Source organism: Xenopus laevis, chromosome 1L (genome assembly GCF_017654675.1).
Source record: "Xenopus laevis strain J_2021 chromosome 1L, Xenopus_laevis_v10.1, whole genome shotgun sequence".
NCBI classification, from domain to species: domain Eukaryota; kingdom Metazoa; phylum Chordata; class Amphibia; order Anura; family Pipidae; genus Xenopus; species Xenopus laevis.
The window spans coordinates 215,306,757-215,325,451 of NC_054371.1; the positions used below are offsets into that span (position 1 = coordinate 215,306,757).

Here is an 18,695-nt window from a genome sequence, read left to right on the forward strand (position 1 = left end):
ATTTTGACAATCTTAAAAACTTTTACAGATATGCCATGTGACTGTACAGCAACCTTTACCTTGTGGTTGTTGTTGGTAACTTCCAGGGTGGGAATATGGCATGTATCCCGCTGGACTTTGGGGAGCATATGGACTAGGCACAGGGCTGTTCTGTTGACCAATAAACCGGCTTGTAGAACTGGATTGGGGTGGCACAAAACGACTGAAGAAACACAAAGGTAAGCGTCAGAAAACTGTTCTATGAAAATTCTTCCATATCAAAATTACTGCTTTAATGGGTCGGCAAACTTTTTGTGCCAAATGCAAACATGAACCCCTTCAAGTATAAAAGTATTTTTTGAAGAAAAAAAAACGGGATAAATGAAACAAAGTTATCTGTTGGTTGAAGATTATAAAGAACACAAATGGATGTGGATAGGTAAAAATAATAGAAACAGGTGTCCTATTGAGTAAGATAGTTTTGAATTTCTCAGCAAGAGGGTAAGGCTAAAGAAAATTCAGTGCATCGCTAATGAAGTCTATACCCTATTGTTTTTTTTAACTATAAATACAAACAATTATACTTATTGTGTATAAAACTGTATGAAGTTTGAAGTACAGCAATCTCTGCAAACCAGATGCCCATTGCACAGCTGGAAAGCAAAATGTCTGCTTATGGCTTTTCTGTTAATGGCTATATAAAAATATTCAGTGAATTTAGTTCAACTGATTTTTTTTTTTTAATAAATTAATCAACTTACCTGGAAGGACTATGAGAGATAGTGGTTTGTTGATAATTGGAAGATGCAGGGCTGCCATGCATGGAATTCTGGGGAAGTTTATACTGAGGCATCATTAACCCTTAAAACAGAAAACAAAATGTTTACTTTACTGCAGTTATATAATAAAATCATTGAATACCCTACAAAGGGTATATTTAAATAGGTTTACCGCCTGCAACTTTTTTTTTCATGAAATTGCAATGTCTTTTTTTGTTTTTTAATTATTTCTCTTCTTTTCTTCTGTTTCCATGATTCCATGGAAACCTCTTTGTACATCTATCAATATAACAGCATCTAAAACATTTGTGAGAACTATTAAGTGTAAAAAAAACAGGAAAAAAAGTAAGTGCTTTGGCAGGCATAACTAACACATGCTCTTCAACTGGAGGCAACAAAGTTTAGCTCAGTGGAACAAGCTAATCATCATAGTGTGACTTACTAACACACATGGACCCAGCTAAGGGGAATTCATCTAAAATAATATTGGTGTAATATAAGTAATGATACAGCAACTCAGAGTTTACTTGGTCTTTAAGCATGTTACTTCAGACGTCACTTTAAAATACAGTGAAAGCTCAATTTTAAGTTCCATGATTTTAAGTTTTCCCGCATTTTACATTTTTTATTTGTGGTCTTACCAATCTATAATGAATTTCAATGGGTGCATTTCCCTACATTTAAGTAATGTTTTCCTGGATTTTACATCAAAAGGTATATTTTTTCCATGGTTCTGCCTGTAAACGGTCAATTTCAATTAGTCTGCCCCTTATACAGTCCTGCACCAATCACTTTTTGCTTTAGGTTGTGTATGACGGACAGAGAGTCTTGGACATGCCCCCCATAGTGTAACATTAACTCTGCAACAGTAAATATTATATCTCAAAGTAAAACGGACGCCTGTGCTTATATCCTTTCAGTACTTGAAGAAAAAGTTGCTTTAACACATTTCCCCGATTTTACTTTTCCCTCGATTTTATATTATTTTTCCTGGTCCCCTGAAAAACGTAAAATGGGGATTCCGCTGTATTCCTGATTTTTATTCAATGTGTCCATGGGCATGCATCATATTCTTACCACTTTGAACTCCATATCTGTTCTGCAAACTTTTCTCCCTAAAAACATTGGGATTTCTAGCCAGAGTGGCTTGCAGCAGGACTGGTATATCACCTTCAGGATCATCACTCCCCAAGTTATCCTTCAGTTCTCTGTCAGAAAGTAAAGCCAAAACACTTCCATCAGTAAGGAAAACATCTAAAAACTTCAAAGGGCTTCACTGCCGGCACAGTCAGTCATTCTTAGTACAGGTACTGCATCATTTACATCAGAGCCGGGCCACGCTGGGCAGGCGCCCTATGCAAGCTGGGCAGCAGCGGCGCCTGCGCGAATCTGTGCATGCGCGAATCTATGCTCACTTGCGCAAAATGGAGTTTGTGCGCATGTGCAGAAGCGAAAAAGACGCGATAATAACCAGACAGTCGGGCAGAGAAGGGAACCGGACTTGGGGTAGGCGACAGAGGAGGTACGTGCCTGGCGCCTCCCACAGCTTTGCGCCCTAGGCACGTGCCTACTCTGCCTACCCCTAATTCCGGCCCTGATTTACATACAAAAATTAAAGAACAATTTTATTTTTCACTGTTGTGGTAGACAGGGCTGCAATTAACCAATATTTCTCAGTTAGAATAGCAACCACCCATGCAAGACAATGTCACAAGATTAAAAAAGAATTTCTCTCTTTGGAGGTGCTAAATCACTTACTAGAAAAACCCAGATCGGTGTGTCTCTTGTTCAGCTAGGGATATGCGAATTTTGTAATTGCTAACAGCTCAGCGAAGCTGTAGTATGACTAAGCAGGTGTGTATTAGAGATGTGCATGTGACAATTTAGTAGTAGAATGTAAAGTGCAGAGTCAGTTTAGCAACATTGAACTCTGGGAGAGTAGACACGATGGTGCCACACCAACATTTAACAACACAAATGTACAAACAAATCTGATACATACATGTGGTCTGTTGACACCTGATTCAGGCTATGGATTAGTTGTGATACCAGAGGTTCATCTCTGCAAGTCAGGAGGCAGTTAACCTCTTCTGCTATCCGTCCATTAAACAGGAGGCTCTTTGTAGTTGTAGCAGGTAAGGGAGATGGAAGAGGCAGCTGGTTTAATACTGTGTTAAAAGAGAAAAACAAATTAATTTAACTGCAATAACACATACATATTCTGGCCATGTTACATGACTGTCCTACTGTAGTCACATACATCTATGCCTTAAAGAGTACTATGGCATTGGCATGAATACCATGCAATTGCATTCTGTGAGGTCTGGGTACCTATGAGTGCCACTATAGTGCAAAAAATGGTGAATGTATAAGCTTCATAGTCCAGTGGCTACCATAAATGTGAACAAGGTGACACTGCTGGTAGCCACGGGGTATCTTTCAAAAGCAGCATAAAAGTACTGCAAACTATTCTTTCACAAAATAAACTAATATTACTTTGTGAAAATGAATTATTGTCCGCCTTTTAACAAACAGAAGGCAATTTTTATCAAGAAAAAACACAGCAAGTCCAGTTGATTTGACTTATTTCTACAGATATCTTTTTTCCATGAAAGAATAAAACTGGAAGAAACTGCAGTAAGGTCCAGAAAGACACAAAAATATAGTTTCAGAAAAATATAATGTACTGTTAGGCTGTTGGTAGACATGGTATAGCCAAGAAGCAGCAGCAAAAGGTAAGTATTTAAATAAGTGCAGTTCATCAGCCAGATCACTGCTAAGCCAGGTGGGTTTATATGGTTCATAGTCTCTGTAGCTGCTGCAAAAAAAATGGTTCAGATAATCGAAGTACAGTTTTTAACGAGTGTCTCTTTTAGCAAACCGCAAATGCTGCAAACACATGCAGATGGGAAAGGCATATCTGGGGAGCTTCAATAAACAAATCAAAGAATTAAAAACATACCCCCTTTTTGACATAAGCAAATAAAACACTTTGGGTAATAAAAATTGCATTTCATTTAGATCACTTAAAATGAATGCATTATTTTCTGTATGCATATGGCATTTATTCTCTGTTTTATGGCATGAACTTCAGAAACATGACACTTAAAGGAGAACAAAAGCTTATCTAAAGAAATAGCCTAGAAATGTTGTGCACTATATTTGGGCTTCTGGATCCAAGGAACCACAGCCCTTTAGCAGTAAAGATCTGTGTCTCCAAAGATGCCCCAGTAGCTCCCCATCTTCTTTTCTGCTGATTCACTGCACATGCTCTATGCTGCTGTCACTTACTGAGCTTAGGGAGCCACTCACAATATACAGTACACATAGAATAGAAATGTCACAATTTAAGGCTGATTAGTAATTAATACAGATAATTACTACATGGCAGCACAGAAACCAGTGCAATTAGCATCAGAATTTAATAATCAGCCCTGTAGCATCAGTATATATTTTAGGCCAATCTCATTTTCTGCTTGATTACTAGTGACAACCCCTGTTCTTTAAAAGGTTGTTGTCCTACCAACACTTTTTTTTCAGTTACGTTGGTTTCAGTTAGTTTACCAAGAATAAAGACTTTTTCCAATTACTTTCTATTTTCTATGTTTCTAATATTGAAGTATAAACTGTCATTTTTCACCTGGGGGGGGGTCGCCGACTCTGTATACTGTTACTAAATTGATACATTTAGTTGATACATTTCTTAGCTTTGTCCCTGCTGAGCAGAATCTCTGGGTTTTTTCTTACAGGCAGCTGTTAGACTTGATACAATAGTTGCTAATACTCCAGAGATGCTGCTGAGAAATGTATCAACTAAATGTTGCAAAATTGTAACAGTTTAGAGTCTGCACCTGAATTACTGAGCTGCCAGACGCAAACACCAGAGACACGAACATTAAACTTTAAACTTAGATTTTGGAAGAACTGCAAAAAATAAAAATGTAAAGTAATTGAAAAGAATTATTTTTCTAATGAACAATCTGAAACCAACTGAACTGAAAAAGGGGTTGTCTACCTTCCAAACACTTTTTAACGTCTCAATAGCTGCTCAGCACCCACTGAGCATGTGAGCGCCCACTGAGCAAGATGGTGACCCCCTGTGAATATTTTGAAGTCCTGCTGCTATTAAGAAGCTGGAACTTTAGGCTGGTGCAATAATTTCAGTATATAAAATATGGCATTTTTAGCACTATTCATGTTTAGGGTTTAGTCCTCCTTTAAAATGTCTAAGCTTTGGCACTGATCCTATAAAGTACCCAGACGTGATGACTGATGAGACAAGATTTTCATTTATTTGCTATGTAGAGTATCCAAATAAAAGCTACAAGATTTTCATTTATTTGCTATGTAGAGTATCCAAATAAAAGCTACAATCTAAAATTTGTTGGAAAATAAAAACATGTACTTAAAATGTTTGCAGAGAACAGACAATGTAAAATTTCAAATATTCTCTATGCAAAAATTAAAGGAATTGTTCAGTATAAAAATGAATACTGGGTAAATAGAGAGGCTGTGCAAAATAAAAAATGTTTATAATATAGTTAGTTAGCCAAAATGTAATGTATAAAGGTTGGAGTGACTGGATGTCTAACATAATAGTCAGAACACAACTTCCTGCTTTGCAGCCCTGACTGGTTACCCTCGTTACCAGGCAGTAACCAATTAGAGACTCGGGGGGGCCACATGGGTCATATCTGTTGCTTTTGAATCTGAGCTGAATGCTGAGGATCAATTGCAAACTCACTGAACAGAAATGTACCATGTGGCCTCCCTTCAAGTCACTGACTAACTCAGAGTTAGAGAGCAGAAAAGCAGGAAGTAGTGTTCTGGATATTATGTTACACATCCAGTCACTCCAGCCATAATACATTACATTTTTGCCTAACTAACTATATTAGAAACATTTTTTATTTTGCCCAGTTATATTTTTACACCAAACTGTTCCATTAACGTATGCCTTCCAAGTGCATTAAGGGAAAATAAATACACAAGAAGCTTTGCTTAAAAAGAAGGTACATATATTTAGCCTTTAATTTAACACAATATACTTACAGTCTGTGAGACTAGCAATTCCTGCTAGAGTAGTTATGGGAACATGAGGCATATCCCCATTCATCCTGAAGCTGTAGGATGGTGGTATCTACGCAGGTATTTTAATTAAAGTGCCAGCTATCGTTACTTCCCATCCTAGACACTGCAAACAAAGGGAAAAATAAATCAGTATATTCAGTTTAATAGTGCAGGCAGAGTATGGCACACACAGAGAGCATAGGACAGGCAGAACAGAGCAGGAGACGCGACCACTGTAACATGTACTATATACAGAGACACAATGCTGGTGCAGGTTTATATGAAGAGGTGAACAATATGGGCACTTTCAGTCTGGGTCTGAAGTGTGAACAGTACAGGAGTTTAGGGGTGTGAATAGAGGTGATACAGGTGTGAACAATGCAGGATCTTATTGTCTGATTGAGGTGTAAACAATGAAGGGGACAGTTAATCTCAGTACAGATACCTTTAAAGGAACAGTAACGTCAAAAAAATAAGTGTTTTAAAGTAATGAAAATATAATGCAGTGTTGCCCTGCACTGGTAAAACTGATGTGTTTGCTTAAGAAACACTACTATTGTTTATATAAATAAGCTGCTGTGTAGCCATGGTGGCAGCCAAGGAGAAAAGGCTCAGGTTACACAGCAGATAACAAATAAGCTCTGTCTATCTAATGGTGTTATCTGTTATCCATTAGTTAACCTATGCCATATAGCCGTTTTTCAATTTCCGCCATTGCTACACAGCAGCTTGTTTGTATGAACTATAGTAGTGTTTCTGAAGCAAACAAATCAGTTTTACCAGTGCAGGGCAACACTACATGATATTTTCATTACTTTAAAAAAAAAAAAAAAACTTTCATTTTTTGGTGTTACTGTTCCTTTAAAATTTACACAAGGTAAGCAGTCAAAGCAGGCAGACTTTTACATGGGGGGCTACATGGAGGGGGGGAGCACAGTCTGCACCAGTTGGACAGCACTGAACTATAGTATTCTCTCAAGCAAACAGTTTTTACCAATGCGGAGCAAATACACATTACATTTTAATTACTTTTGATACACTTTCCATTTTTGGTGTTACTGTTCCTTTAAGAACAGAAGAGTCTGAGTTAGAGTCTGATTCCAAAGTACGAGTCCAAGGATTTACTTAGCGACTCCACGGCCCTTCATTATACACTGCACATTGTCATTATATGTTTGCTGCCACTTGCAACATACAAACATTGCCTATGAGGAAACATCTTAACTTCTAAACCTGAAGCCAAAATACAAATAACTGTCTACTGGTCACGTAAACTAGACCATTGGCTTAGCCCACCAAGTGTGCCTCTATCGTCTCTGTACTTACAGTGGACATTGGCAGCAGTACTTCATAGCAAATGTATGAAGTGTAGGCAAAAAACTATTATAATGCAAAATCTCTCTCATTCCCTGACAAATATCAGTCAAGTGGCTTTCATTACAGCCCCTTATACAGGCCAATAAGATGCCGATTTAATCCACAGTGGCAGAGTGGAAAGTTAATGTTAATCAGCGTATACCCATTAAAATTCTGCAATGAAGATCCAAGTGATATATTTCAAATAGGAAATCATTTAAAGGTTAAGTTGACACCTTACAGGAGAATTAAATAAGCTTTATCAGAAAGTTCTATATAAATACACCAGTAAACCCTCAAAGTAATGCTGCTCTGAGTCCTCTGTCAAAAGAAACATCACATTTCTTTCCTTCTATTGTGTACTCATGGGCTTCTGTATCAGACTTCCTGTTTTCAGCATAAACCTCCGGGGCTAGGGCTTGAGCATGCTCAGTTTGCTCCTCTTCTGCCCCCCCCCCCTTCTCTGCTGTAATCTGAGCCCAGAGCTATAAGTGAGCAGGGAGAGACTCAGGCAGGAAGTGATGTCACAGCAAGCTAATATGGCAGCTGCTATCCTAAACAAACAGAGATAACTTCTAGAGCTGTTTACTCGGGTATGGTAAAGCATTCTGCAGAATAAACATAGTGTTATAGCTTGCACTATTGTGGCTAATCTATTTGGCAATAAACAGCTTCTCCTGTAAGGCATACAATTGCACTAAGGATCACAATTTGACTGCTGTGTGTAAAAACCAAAGGATTAAAGGACACCATAAAATTATTCAGCCTCTGGATTAAAAGACACCATACCATTATAGACATTTTAGCAAATTAACTCTTTGCCTGCAAGGCTTCTTTAATCATGTATCAGGGCATATTGTTACCAATAAACACACACTGTGCCATTACAATCCTTGGCAGGTAAGCAGGTTAATGTCAGATCTTCTATCCCTTGGGCACAAATGTTCTACTTTATATAAGACAAGTTTTCATTCTTTAGTCCTGAATGATTTTTCACTACTAAATGCTTTGTATTCTCCATAGCTTATATGTTATCTGCAATTTAAAAATGGGCCACGCAGCACACACTCAGCTTGAAAGGCTGTCCCCATGGCTACACAGCAGCTTCTTTATATAAACTCTAGTATTGAATCTTAAGAAAGCACTTTTCTAGCAATGCAGGGAAATGGTGTAATATATATATATTAAAATTGATGTGAAAGCCTTTCATTTTCAGTTTGGTTTTACTGGTCCTTTAAAGGAACGCAAAACTGGATAACCTAAAGCACCCAAGCTGTCTGCAGCTTAAATATATGCTCACCTCATTGACCCCAAAGCTGTCTGAAGGAAAAGAAACATAAATTTAAGGTGCAGACAATAAAAAAAATAAATAAAAAAAAAAGTTGCAGACTTCCAGTTCAGGGCACAGAGGAATTCAAGCTGCCGTCACCTTTTTACCTTGGGGCATTTTGAAAGTCAAATTCAAGATGAAGATTTGAAGAAATCCCAGGGGAATTTAGTTTTACCTATCATTATAGCTTTTTTTGGGGGGGAAATAAGTATTTAAAAAAAATTGGTGTTACGACAGGTGTTAAGCAGAAACAGTTGTCACTGTCCCCCTTTATTTAGAAGCACAACATGGTCACTCACTAAAAGAGGGGCGGAGCTGAATCATGCAAAGACAACATCACACTGCCCTACATGGACTGCTTTTTATCTGCAACAGCAACTTCCTTTAAAGGGATACTGTCATGGGAAAAACATTTTTTTTTTTCAAAATGAACCAGTTAATAGTGCTGCTCCAGCAGAATTCTGCACTGAAATCCATTTCTCAAAAGAGCAAACAGATTTTTTTTATATTCCATTTTGAAATCTGACATGGGGCTAGACATTTTGTCAATTTCCCAGCTGCCCCTGGTCATGTGACTTGTGCCTGCACTTTAGGAGAGAAATGCTTTCTGGCAGGCTGCTGTTTTTCCTTCTCAATGTAACTGAATGTGTGTCAGTGGGACATGGGTTTTTACTATTGAGAAATGGATTTCAGTGCAGAATTCTGCTGGAGCAGCGCTATTAACAGATTCATTTTGAAAAAAAATGTTTTCCCATGACAGTATCCCTTTAAGGCTAGTGTGCACCAGCATTGGCTCCGCTAGTCTCAGGGTGCATTATATTCTGCAGGCTGAGAGAAGCAGAGCGGAAGTCGGCCTGAAAACACAAAAGCAGACATTTCTGGGCCAACCTCTGCTCCACTCTGCTGCATGCGCAGATCAACAAAGCAGATCCACTTCTCTCAGCCTGCAAAAAAAAACCACAGAGCATTGGAGCTAGCACTCCATTTGTGAGTCTAATCACAGCCTGCTATGTGCAAATAATCTGAAGCACATGTGATTTTATTTATTTTTTGATTTATATTTATCTCCACAGTGATGATTGGGACTTTAGTTTGGCCAGAAAAGTGTAAAAAAGATGCAATTCCTTCTGACAGGACAGAAACAAGGCAACAGAATGCAATCTTACGGCTACTTGCACATGGAGAGATTTGTGCCCCATGTTTTTAAATCTTCCAGGGATGCCCCGAACACACTATTTTGGGTTCGGCTGAACCACTGAATCCTTCGTGAAAGATTCGAACCAAATCCTCATTTGCATATGGAAATGAGGATGGGGAGGAAAAATTAAATCCATTTATCAAAACAGCAGATTTTTTTTTAATTAATTTTGAAATTGGACAGTCAGTATCCCAGCTGCCCCCCAGTCATGTGACTTGTGCTTTGATAAACTTCAGTCGCTCTTTACTGCAAGTTGGAGTGACATCCTCTCCCCCCAGCAGCCTAACAACAGAACAATGGGAAGGTAACCAGATAGCAGCTCCCTAACACAAGGTAACAGCTGCCTGGTAGATATAAGAACAACAATCAATAGTAAAATCTAGGTCCCACTGAGACACATTCAGTTACATTGAGTAGGTGAAACAACAGCCTGCCAGAAAGCAGTTCCATCCTAAAGTGCAGGCTCTTTCTGAAAGCACATGACCAGGTACCTGAGATGGCGCCTACACACCAATATTATCAACAACAACAAAAAAAACTCGCTGGTTCGGGAATTACATTTTATATTGTAGAGTGAATTATTTACTGTGTAAACAGTGTCATTTAGAAGTAAAAATTACACCATAAAAATTATGACAGTAATGCTTTAAGGATTCGGATTCGGTTCGGCCAGGCTCGAGGATTAGGCTGAATCTGTAAGCCTGCTGAAAAAGGCCGAATCCTGGCCGAATACCGAACCAAATCCTGGATACACTGTATCCCTAAAATCTTAATGACAGATGACAAATCACCTCAAAATTCTTTCCCATTGCCAATAAAGTAAATTGCCAGTGGGAAAACATACAAGGTCTTTCACTTTCCGAAGTCGCTCAAAGTTTACTTGCGATTTTCTTTATTTCCGAAGGGAAAGCAATTCAGGGATATTTGTTGCTTGAGGTCTCGGTGTGCCAGTAGCCTTAATGGATGCAAGGATTTATCACTGCTGAACCAACGCCTGAAATGAGTATTAAGCCTCATCTGCATCTGGCGTCCCCTGAGAGAATAAATCAATTGCATCTCACAAGATCTTCCAAAAACCTATGCGTCTGCCTGGGCCATCTCTCCAATGCCCTGGGAGTTTTATATACAAGAAATTAATTCTAAGCTTGTTTATTTACCTATATGACCTCTAAAAAAAAAAAAGTAAACCAAAAATATCAAGTATTGGGAGAAGAAAAAGTAGCAAGCTGTAAATGATTTAAAAAAACCATCCTGGAGAACCCAGTTAATGTGATAATGTCGGAGCGGTGCCCTCAACAGATGGCTGGGGTCGGAATGGCTGAAAATCATTAGCTTGCAAGTATATTTTATGAGTGAAACGTCCTGTGGTTGCACCTGCTATTGCCATGAGAAACACTGAACTAAAGCGCTTCTTTTTGTGACACAAGCCTCACACAAGATATCACATGATATTTCATATTTCATTGTGGTTTCTATTTATTAAAGGGGAACTATCGTGAAAATGAAAATTTAATATAAGCTTCCTCATACTGAAGTAAGAAACTTTCTAAATACAATTAAAAATGATGCATTGTGATCTGAAATAATCAAGTCTATCTTCACTATTCCTCTCTCAGCATCTCGGTTTCTCTTCATTCTCTCTTCATGCAGGAGTTGGGTGTCAGATATTCACTGACAGTTAGATCCAATATATCTTATAGTGGGGGCTCCTTTCCTAGCAGATGTATTAGAGCTCACTCAAATAACTGATTGCAGTACAAACAAAATCTAACAAAATAACTGCCCTTTGTACAAATCCTGCAGGTAGAGAGACATGATGTCTGGTGATTTTAATAGACTGAGCTCTAATACATCTTCTAGGCAAAAGGAGCCCCCCTATAAGATAAATTGGGTCATTCATTAGATACCTAACTCATGCATGAAGACAGAATGAGAATGATTGTATTTAGAAATAAACAATGAAGCTTATATTAAAAAAAATTGTGATAGTTCCCCTTTAAAAATGTGACAGACAGAACCTACCTTTCTGTCTTTTTTTTTTTTTTTTTTTTTTTTTTTTTGAAGAGTCCCTCATTCTCTAGACCACGCTGAGCATGTATTGTATTACTGGCACTCAAAAGATGGTCTGATTGGATCAGAAGATGGGAAACTATGTTGGACAACTCAATGTCTGAATCATTAATGTTAAAGGGCTTCTGAACTTCTCTGCTTTAATGGTAAGTTCAGTGTATAAAATGCAACATTTCTATCCATATGTTTGGGTGTTCTCTCCTTTAAAGGGGTTGTTTGCTTTGCAAACACTTTCTTTGGTTCAGTTGATTTCAGATTGTTCACCAGAAACAAAGACTATTTTCAATGACTCAATGTATCGCCTTCTTATGTCTTGGTAAAGCATCTCTGGGAAGGGGGTCACCGACTCTATAAACGGTTCTAAATTGATTAGTTGATACATTTCTTATCTTTGTCCCTGCTGAGCCAAATCCCTGAGTTTCATTAAAGGGATACTGTCATCAGAAAACATGTTTTTTTTTTTTCAAAACGCATCAGTTAATAGTGTTACTCCAGCAGAATTCTGCACTGAAATCCATTTCTCAAAAGAGCAAACAGATTTTTTTATATTCAATTTTGAAATCTGACATGGGGCTAGATATTTTGTCAATTTCCCAGCTGCCCCATGTCATGTGACTTGTGCTTGCACTTTAAGAGAGAAATGCTTTCTGGCAGGCTGTTGTTTTTCCTTCTCAATGTAACTGAATGTGTCTCAGTGAGACATGGGTTTTTACTATTGAGTGCTGTTTTTAGATCTACCAGGCAGCTGTTATCTTGTGTTAGGCAGCTGTTATCTGGTTACCTTCCCATTGTTCTTTTGTTTGGCTGCTGGGGGGGGGGAAAGGGAGGGGGGTGATATCACTCCAACTTGCAGTACATGAGTAAAGAGTGATTGCAGTTTATCAGAGCATAAGTCACATGACTTGGGGCAGCTGGGAAATTGACAATATGTCTAGCCCCATGTCAGATTTCAAAATTGAATATATAAAAAAAAAAATCTGTTTGCTCTTTTGAGAAATGGATTTCAGTGCAGAATTCTGCTGGAGCAGCTCTATTAACTGATGCATTTTGGGGGGAAAAAAAATCTCCCATGTCTCCCATTCCTTAAAAGACAGCTGTTAGAATTGATACAATAGTTCCTAATATTCCACACATAGTGCTGAGATATGTATCACCTAATGTAGCAAATTGTAACAGTTGAGAATCTGCATCTGGTTTACTGAGCTGCCAGACAAACACCAGAAACAGGAACGTTACTTCATTATTGGTAACAATAAAACAGGAAAAGCAATTGAAAAAAACTCTTTATAACTGGTGAACAATATGAAAACAACTAAACTTAAAAAACAACTGCAAACCCCCTTATGGTATAACAGTAAACTGGCCCCCCTAGATAAACTCTCCAATCCAAAGGAATGGATCCAGGCAGGGATATGGTGTGTAGGCCAGGTTTGGACCGACAATGGCATGGTTCCCTTTAATGAGTTACGACAAACCTACTCATTGCCCAACTCTCAATGGCTAGTATACCACAAAGTAAGAGCTGCGCTTTATAGACTGACTAAATCTAAACATCTACAATTTGGTACCTCCTCCATAATGGAACAATTGATCTCAGAAAATTCCCGACACTCCATCACCCACTTTTACAAAGAATTACAGAATTTGGTATTGCGGAGAATCCCGATCAGGGCAAGGGCGCGCTGGGAACACTCCGTTGACTATATCACAGATGATCAGTGGGCCCAGGTGTTGTTAACCCCTCTATCTATTTCCCCCATATATAAGTATAGAATTTTACAACTGTACTTGATACACAGAGCGTACTATACACGATCTCGGCTGCACAAGGTCAATCCTGATATTCCGGATATTTGTATTAGGTGTAATGCTGGGGAGGGAACTTTACTGCACACGTTCTGGTCATGCCCTATATTACAGGAGTACTGGGTTGGGATACAAAAACGTATTACCACCATCCTGGGTTTTGAGATCCCGCTTGACCCCAAGTGGTATATCTTAGGTATGGACCCACCTACTCAGTTGACTCGCCCAGCGAAAAAAATACTTCACAAAATTCTATTTCAGGCGCGTAGACTCATTGCCCAGGTATGGAAATCTCCACTTCCCCCTCTCTATGCGGACTGGGAAAAATCGGTCCAAAACATGTGTAATGTAGAACAATTAATTGCTAAGCGTAACAATACCTCTGATCAGTATATGAAAGTATGGCAGCTGTGGATTCTGGAGAATGTATAAACTGACATGTTTACAGGATGTTCTGAGACATGGATAACTTGTTTTTTCTGAATTTGCCTTATCACGGTTACATTTTAAGACCTGTCAATTATGTATGCTAATGTAAGGTTTGTTATACCTGTGTGTGTAATTGCTTGTACCAAATAAAAATCTCACCTGAGTTAAAAAAAAAAAACTTAAAAAACAAAACAAAAAAATAAAAAGCATTTGGAAGGCAAACCAACCTCTTTAACGCAAATACATTATTTTGACATTGGAGTCATTTCTCAATGTGAATTGAGATGAGACTACCTCAGAGCAATCCTTGCCCGTGCCCACTGATATATGCCGTTAAATAATGCAAATGGATTTCTTTTGTTTGTGCCACAACACAAGTTAATTGATTTCAGACGTGACTGTATCCACAGGAACATTAAGGGGACAGAGAGTCACATAAATTAAGTAAATATACATCACTATTGGCACACGCGTAACATCAGACAGCTGTCTTCCACAAAAGGCTGCAGGCCTTTAAAACCAGATATAGGTTGAATCTTGAATCCACAATTTCAAGTAAAATATAATCAATTTTTTTTAAAAAAAATACCAATTTTCATAGAAAGTTATAGAGGACCCGCCAACCAAAAAAAATTATCCAAAATCCTATTTTATCACATTAGTCAAGCAAAAGGAACTTTAATTAAATTATATAAATTATTTGAATCTTGTTTCCTTCAGTCTATGAATTCATAATTATAACAAGCAGGCAGGAGCCATTTTGTGGACACTGTTATTAAGACAAGCCTTGTATCATCTCAGAATCTTGTTTGTGAACCAGAATGGGGGACCCGATGTCCATCCCCATGCCCTGGCTACACAATTAAATGGTAAAGAGAACTGGGGAATGTGGGGAGAGCAGTGACATCTAGGAAGTGCTGAATGGAAAGTGAAAGTAATTGTCTGCCTAAAGGTGGCCATACACGGAGAGATACACTCGTTTGGCAATGTTGCAAAACGATCGGATCTCTCTCCGATATGCCCACCTTGAGGTGGGCAACATCGGGTTGATCCGATCGTGGGCCCTAGTAAAGGGCGGTCGCAGGACCGTATCAACGGATAGATGCAGCCGCGATCCGAGGGGATTTTTCATCCTATCCGATAGAGATCTGCCCGACTTTCGGCCAGATCTCGATCGGGGGAAGCCTGTCGGGGGGCCCCATGCACGGGCCAATAAAATGCCGACACGGTCTGTCGGCAGCTTTTATCACCCCATGTATGGCCACCTTTAGGCATAGAGAAGGAGCAGACAATATTTGTTTGACAACTGAAAATTTTAAACAGCTATAGCTATAAATGCTTTAATACAAAATAGAAATTGGATTTCATGTTTCATTTGAAAAGGACTTTTATTAAACAGCTTTTTGTGTCTGGGTGACAGGTCCCCTTTAAAATGCAGCAGGTGTGGGAAAGAAAACTGCCTTTGCTTTAATACTGCCGACACTGCACGGAGGCATTTGTTTCCCTAAAAAAACAGTCCCAGTGCAGATGCATGGATGAATAGTCTTTGTTTAATCTGTGTCCACTGCAAAGCATTGCTCAAAGGCAAATAATTTGAGACAATGAAAGTTAGGCTTTTTTATGCACAAACAGGCATTTTATTTAGGAGTCAGGCTTGGGCACACCAAAACACATCAGTTAACTCAGGGGTGCCCAAAAAGTAGGTCAGGATCTACCAGTAGAGCTTTAGCTGGTGATCAGTAGATCTCAAAACACTGCCAACAAACAGCTTAACTAAGTCACCCTCCTGTTTCCTGCTTTTCATTCAGAAATTATTACATTAAGGCTACATAGCAATATACATTTTATCAGAAATATTTTCAAATTAAACAGAATGCTAACAATGCTTTTATGCATATAAATCATAATAGGACAACACCACTAAAAGTAGATGCCGCATTAGTTCTGAGCTAACAGATTCCATTATATTCTGCCTGGCTGCACTCGAATCATATTTTACTCCATTCACATTTCTTGCGATTGAAGAGCTTTCAGAAGTCAATAGAAAAGATGGTTGCATTTGGAACTGACAAAAATGCACTTGGCTGCATTTAAAAAATCGTGAATAAACACAATAGATGGTTTTTTTGCACTCAACACACATTAGTAAATGCATTAAAAAAAACTGTGTGTAAAAGCCCTAAAGCCCCCCCCCCTATACAGGCAGAGATAAGCACCCAACAGATTGAAGCAACTTTTCAATTGGTCTTCATTGTTTCTTTGTAATAGTTTTTGAATTATTTGCCTTCTGCTTCTGACTCTTTCCAGCTTCCAGATGAGGGTCACTTACCCCATCTAAAAAACCAAATGCTCTGTAAGACTAAAGATTTATTATTATTGCTACTTTTTATTACTCCTCTTTCCATTCAGGCCTCTTTTATTAAAGGAAAACTATACCCCCCAAACAATGTAGGTCTCTATTAAAAGATACTGAGTAAAACAGCTCATATGTAAAACCCTGCTTCATGTAAATGAACCATTATCATAATAATATACTTTTTTAGTAGTATGTGCCATTGGGTAATCATAAATAAAAAATTGCCATTTTAAAAAATAAGGGCCGCCCCCTGAGATCGTAAGATTCACCGTGCACACATAGAAACCACATGTAAGGTCACATGAGCCAATTAACAGACAGAGTTCTGCCTTTTGCTTCCTCACTTCTTCCTGTTACAGTTAGTGTTGTAGTATTTCTGGTCAGGTGATCTCAGAGGCAGCACAGAGTCACGAAATGGTGGTTCAAGGCAAGAGATGTAAAAGGGCAATATTTATGTAAATATATATTCCAGTTTGGTAAGATTCTTTACTATGTCATTCAATTTGATATAAACTATCTGTTGCTTAAGTATTCATTTTGGGGGTATAGTTTTCCTTTAATATTCTTGTCTCTTATTCAAATCAGTGCATTTTTGCGAGGGTAATTTAGAACCTAGCAGCCAGACTGCTGGAATTGCAAACTGGAGAGCTGCGGAATAAAAAGCAAAATAACTCAAAACCCACAAATAATAAAAAATTAAAACCAATTGCAAATTGGTTCAGAATATCACTCTCTACATCATACCAACAGTTAACTCAAAGGTGAACAACCCCATTAAGTTGGCTGCTTATTGCCCACTGCATGGGGCCCTCCAACGGGCTTCCAAATCAATATCTGGGTGAAAGTCGGCTAGATGTCTATTGGCCGGGCTTAAAAATCCCGCCAGATCGTGGACCACATCGGTTAGTTAATGCAGTTCTTGATTTGACTGCCCATTTCTCCCCGTTATGATCCAATCGTTGGGCCCTAGAGCCCACGATCGGCTCAACCTGATGTCACTCAAGGTGGGCATATCAGGGAAGATCCTTTCATTTGGCGACCTTGCCAAAAAAGCAGACCTCGTGTATGGCCAGCTTAAGAGTTGTACGGTTGCTAGGTATGTGGGTGCCAAAATAACCATCAGAATAACAGACTGACGGTTATTGAGAATATTTTCATAACTGAAAGATAAGATGAGCAGAAGAGAAAGAGCTAAATAATCTGAAGCATTTTAAGGGTGGTGGCAGATTAGTCGCCCAGGGACAAATCTCCTCTTCTTCGGGCGATTAATCTCCCCGAAATGCCTTCTAGAATGTGAATCACCAGTGGGATGGCATACATTTCCGAAGTTAACTCATGAGAAAACCTCGGGTGACTTCGGAAAACTGAATCGATCTGAGTGGCAGACTGCTGGCGATTCGCAACTCTAGCCGACGGGAAGGCATTTCAGAGAGATTAGTCGCCCAAAGAAGAGATTTGTTGCTGGGCAACTAATGTCCCCACCCTAAAAGACCATGCCAAGATGAGAAAAACACTTCAATTAAAAGCATCTGATAACTTGTCTTGTTTAATCATTTGGCACAGGCATAACAGCCAAAGCAAAGACTTGCTATTGACAAAGTATCATAATTACAATAAATGTAATAGTTACACTGAATTAAAAACAGAACAGTGTACAAGTACAACTCTCTTGTTGTCGACACTTATTTAAGAGCAGATACACTGGCTCATTTAGCTTCTTCATCACATCAAAGGAAGTATTGTTACAATGAAAGGAATGATGATATTAAAGACAAACTATCACATTAAATCAAAGTCACTCTTAACCCAACGTGGCAAACTGTGGAGGGTTAAAAAAAAAACTAACCTTTGGTTGGAACAACTCACTCCTGACTAATTCATTATATTTCCAAAAGAAAACACTGGATGGGCTTGTCATTGCTGTGACAGGGGCATATCAAGTCAAACACCAGTGACAATGGGCACAGACTGGCTTTGCCCAGAGCAGTTTAGATTGGATTGGCAGGATGTGGGTTTCCATCCACCTGCAGAATAATAAGGGTGACTTCCCACAGATCAACTAACCGCCCACTAAGAAAACTGTCAGCATAGCAGAAGAGTGTTATACAGAGCATTAAAAATACCACATATTTATTAGGAGCAGGGGGTTAAAGGGGTGGTTCACCTTCAAGTTATATTTTAGTATGTTATACAATGTCGAATTCTAAGCAACTTTTAAATTGGTCTTCATTATTTATTTTTTGTAGTTTTTAATTAATTACCTAGTTCTACTGACTTTCTCCAGCTTTCAAAAAATTGTTAATTACTCCTCTTTCTATTCAG

The 18,695-nt window shown here is 38.6% G+C and overlaps 1 protein-coding gene across 4 annotated transcripts in view; it reads right to left on the reverse strand.

Annotated features, from left to right (window-relative positions):
* Window positions 1–18,695, reverse strand: part of nipbl.L (NIPBL, cohesin loading factor L homeolog) — a 94,478-nt gene that overhangs the window by 54,294 nt on the left and 21,489 nt on the right. For all 4 annotated transcript variants that reach the window (XM_018248082.2, NM_001094462.1, XM_018248087.2 and 1 more), the window contains 5 exon segments: window positions 5,811–5,952; window positions 2,761–2,926; window positions 1,836–1,966; window positions 741–840; window positions 60–202 (listed from right to left, as the gene is read on the reverse strand). In XM_018248082.2, coding sequence (XP_018103571.1) covers window positions 60–202; window positions 741–840; window positions 1,836–1,966; window positions 2,761–2,926; window positions 5,811–5,874 — 604 coding nt within the window. In that variant the 5' untranslated portion in view covers window positions 5,875–5,952.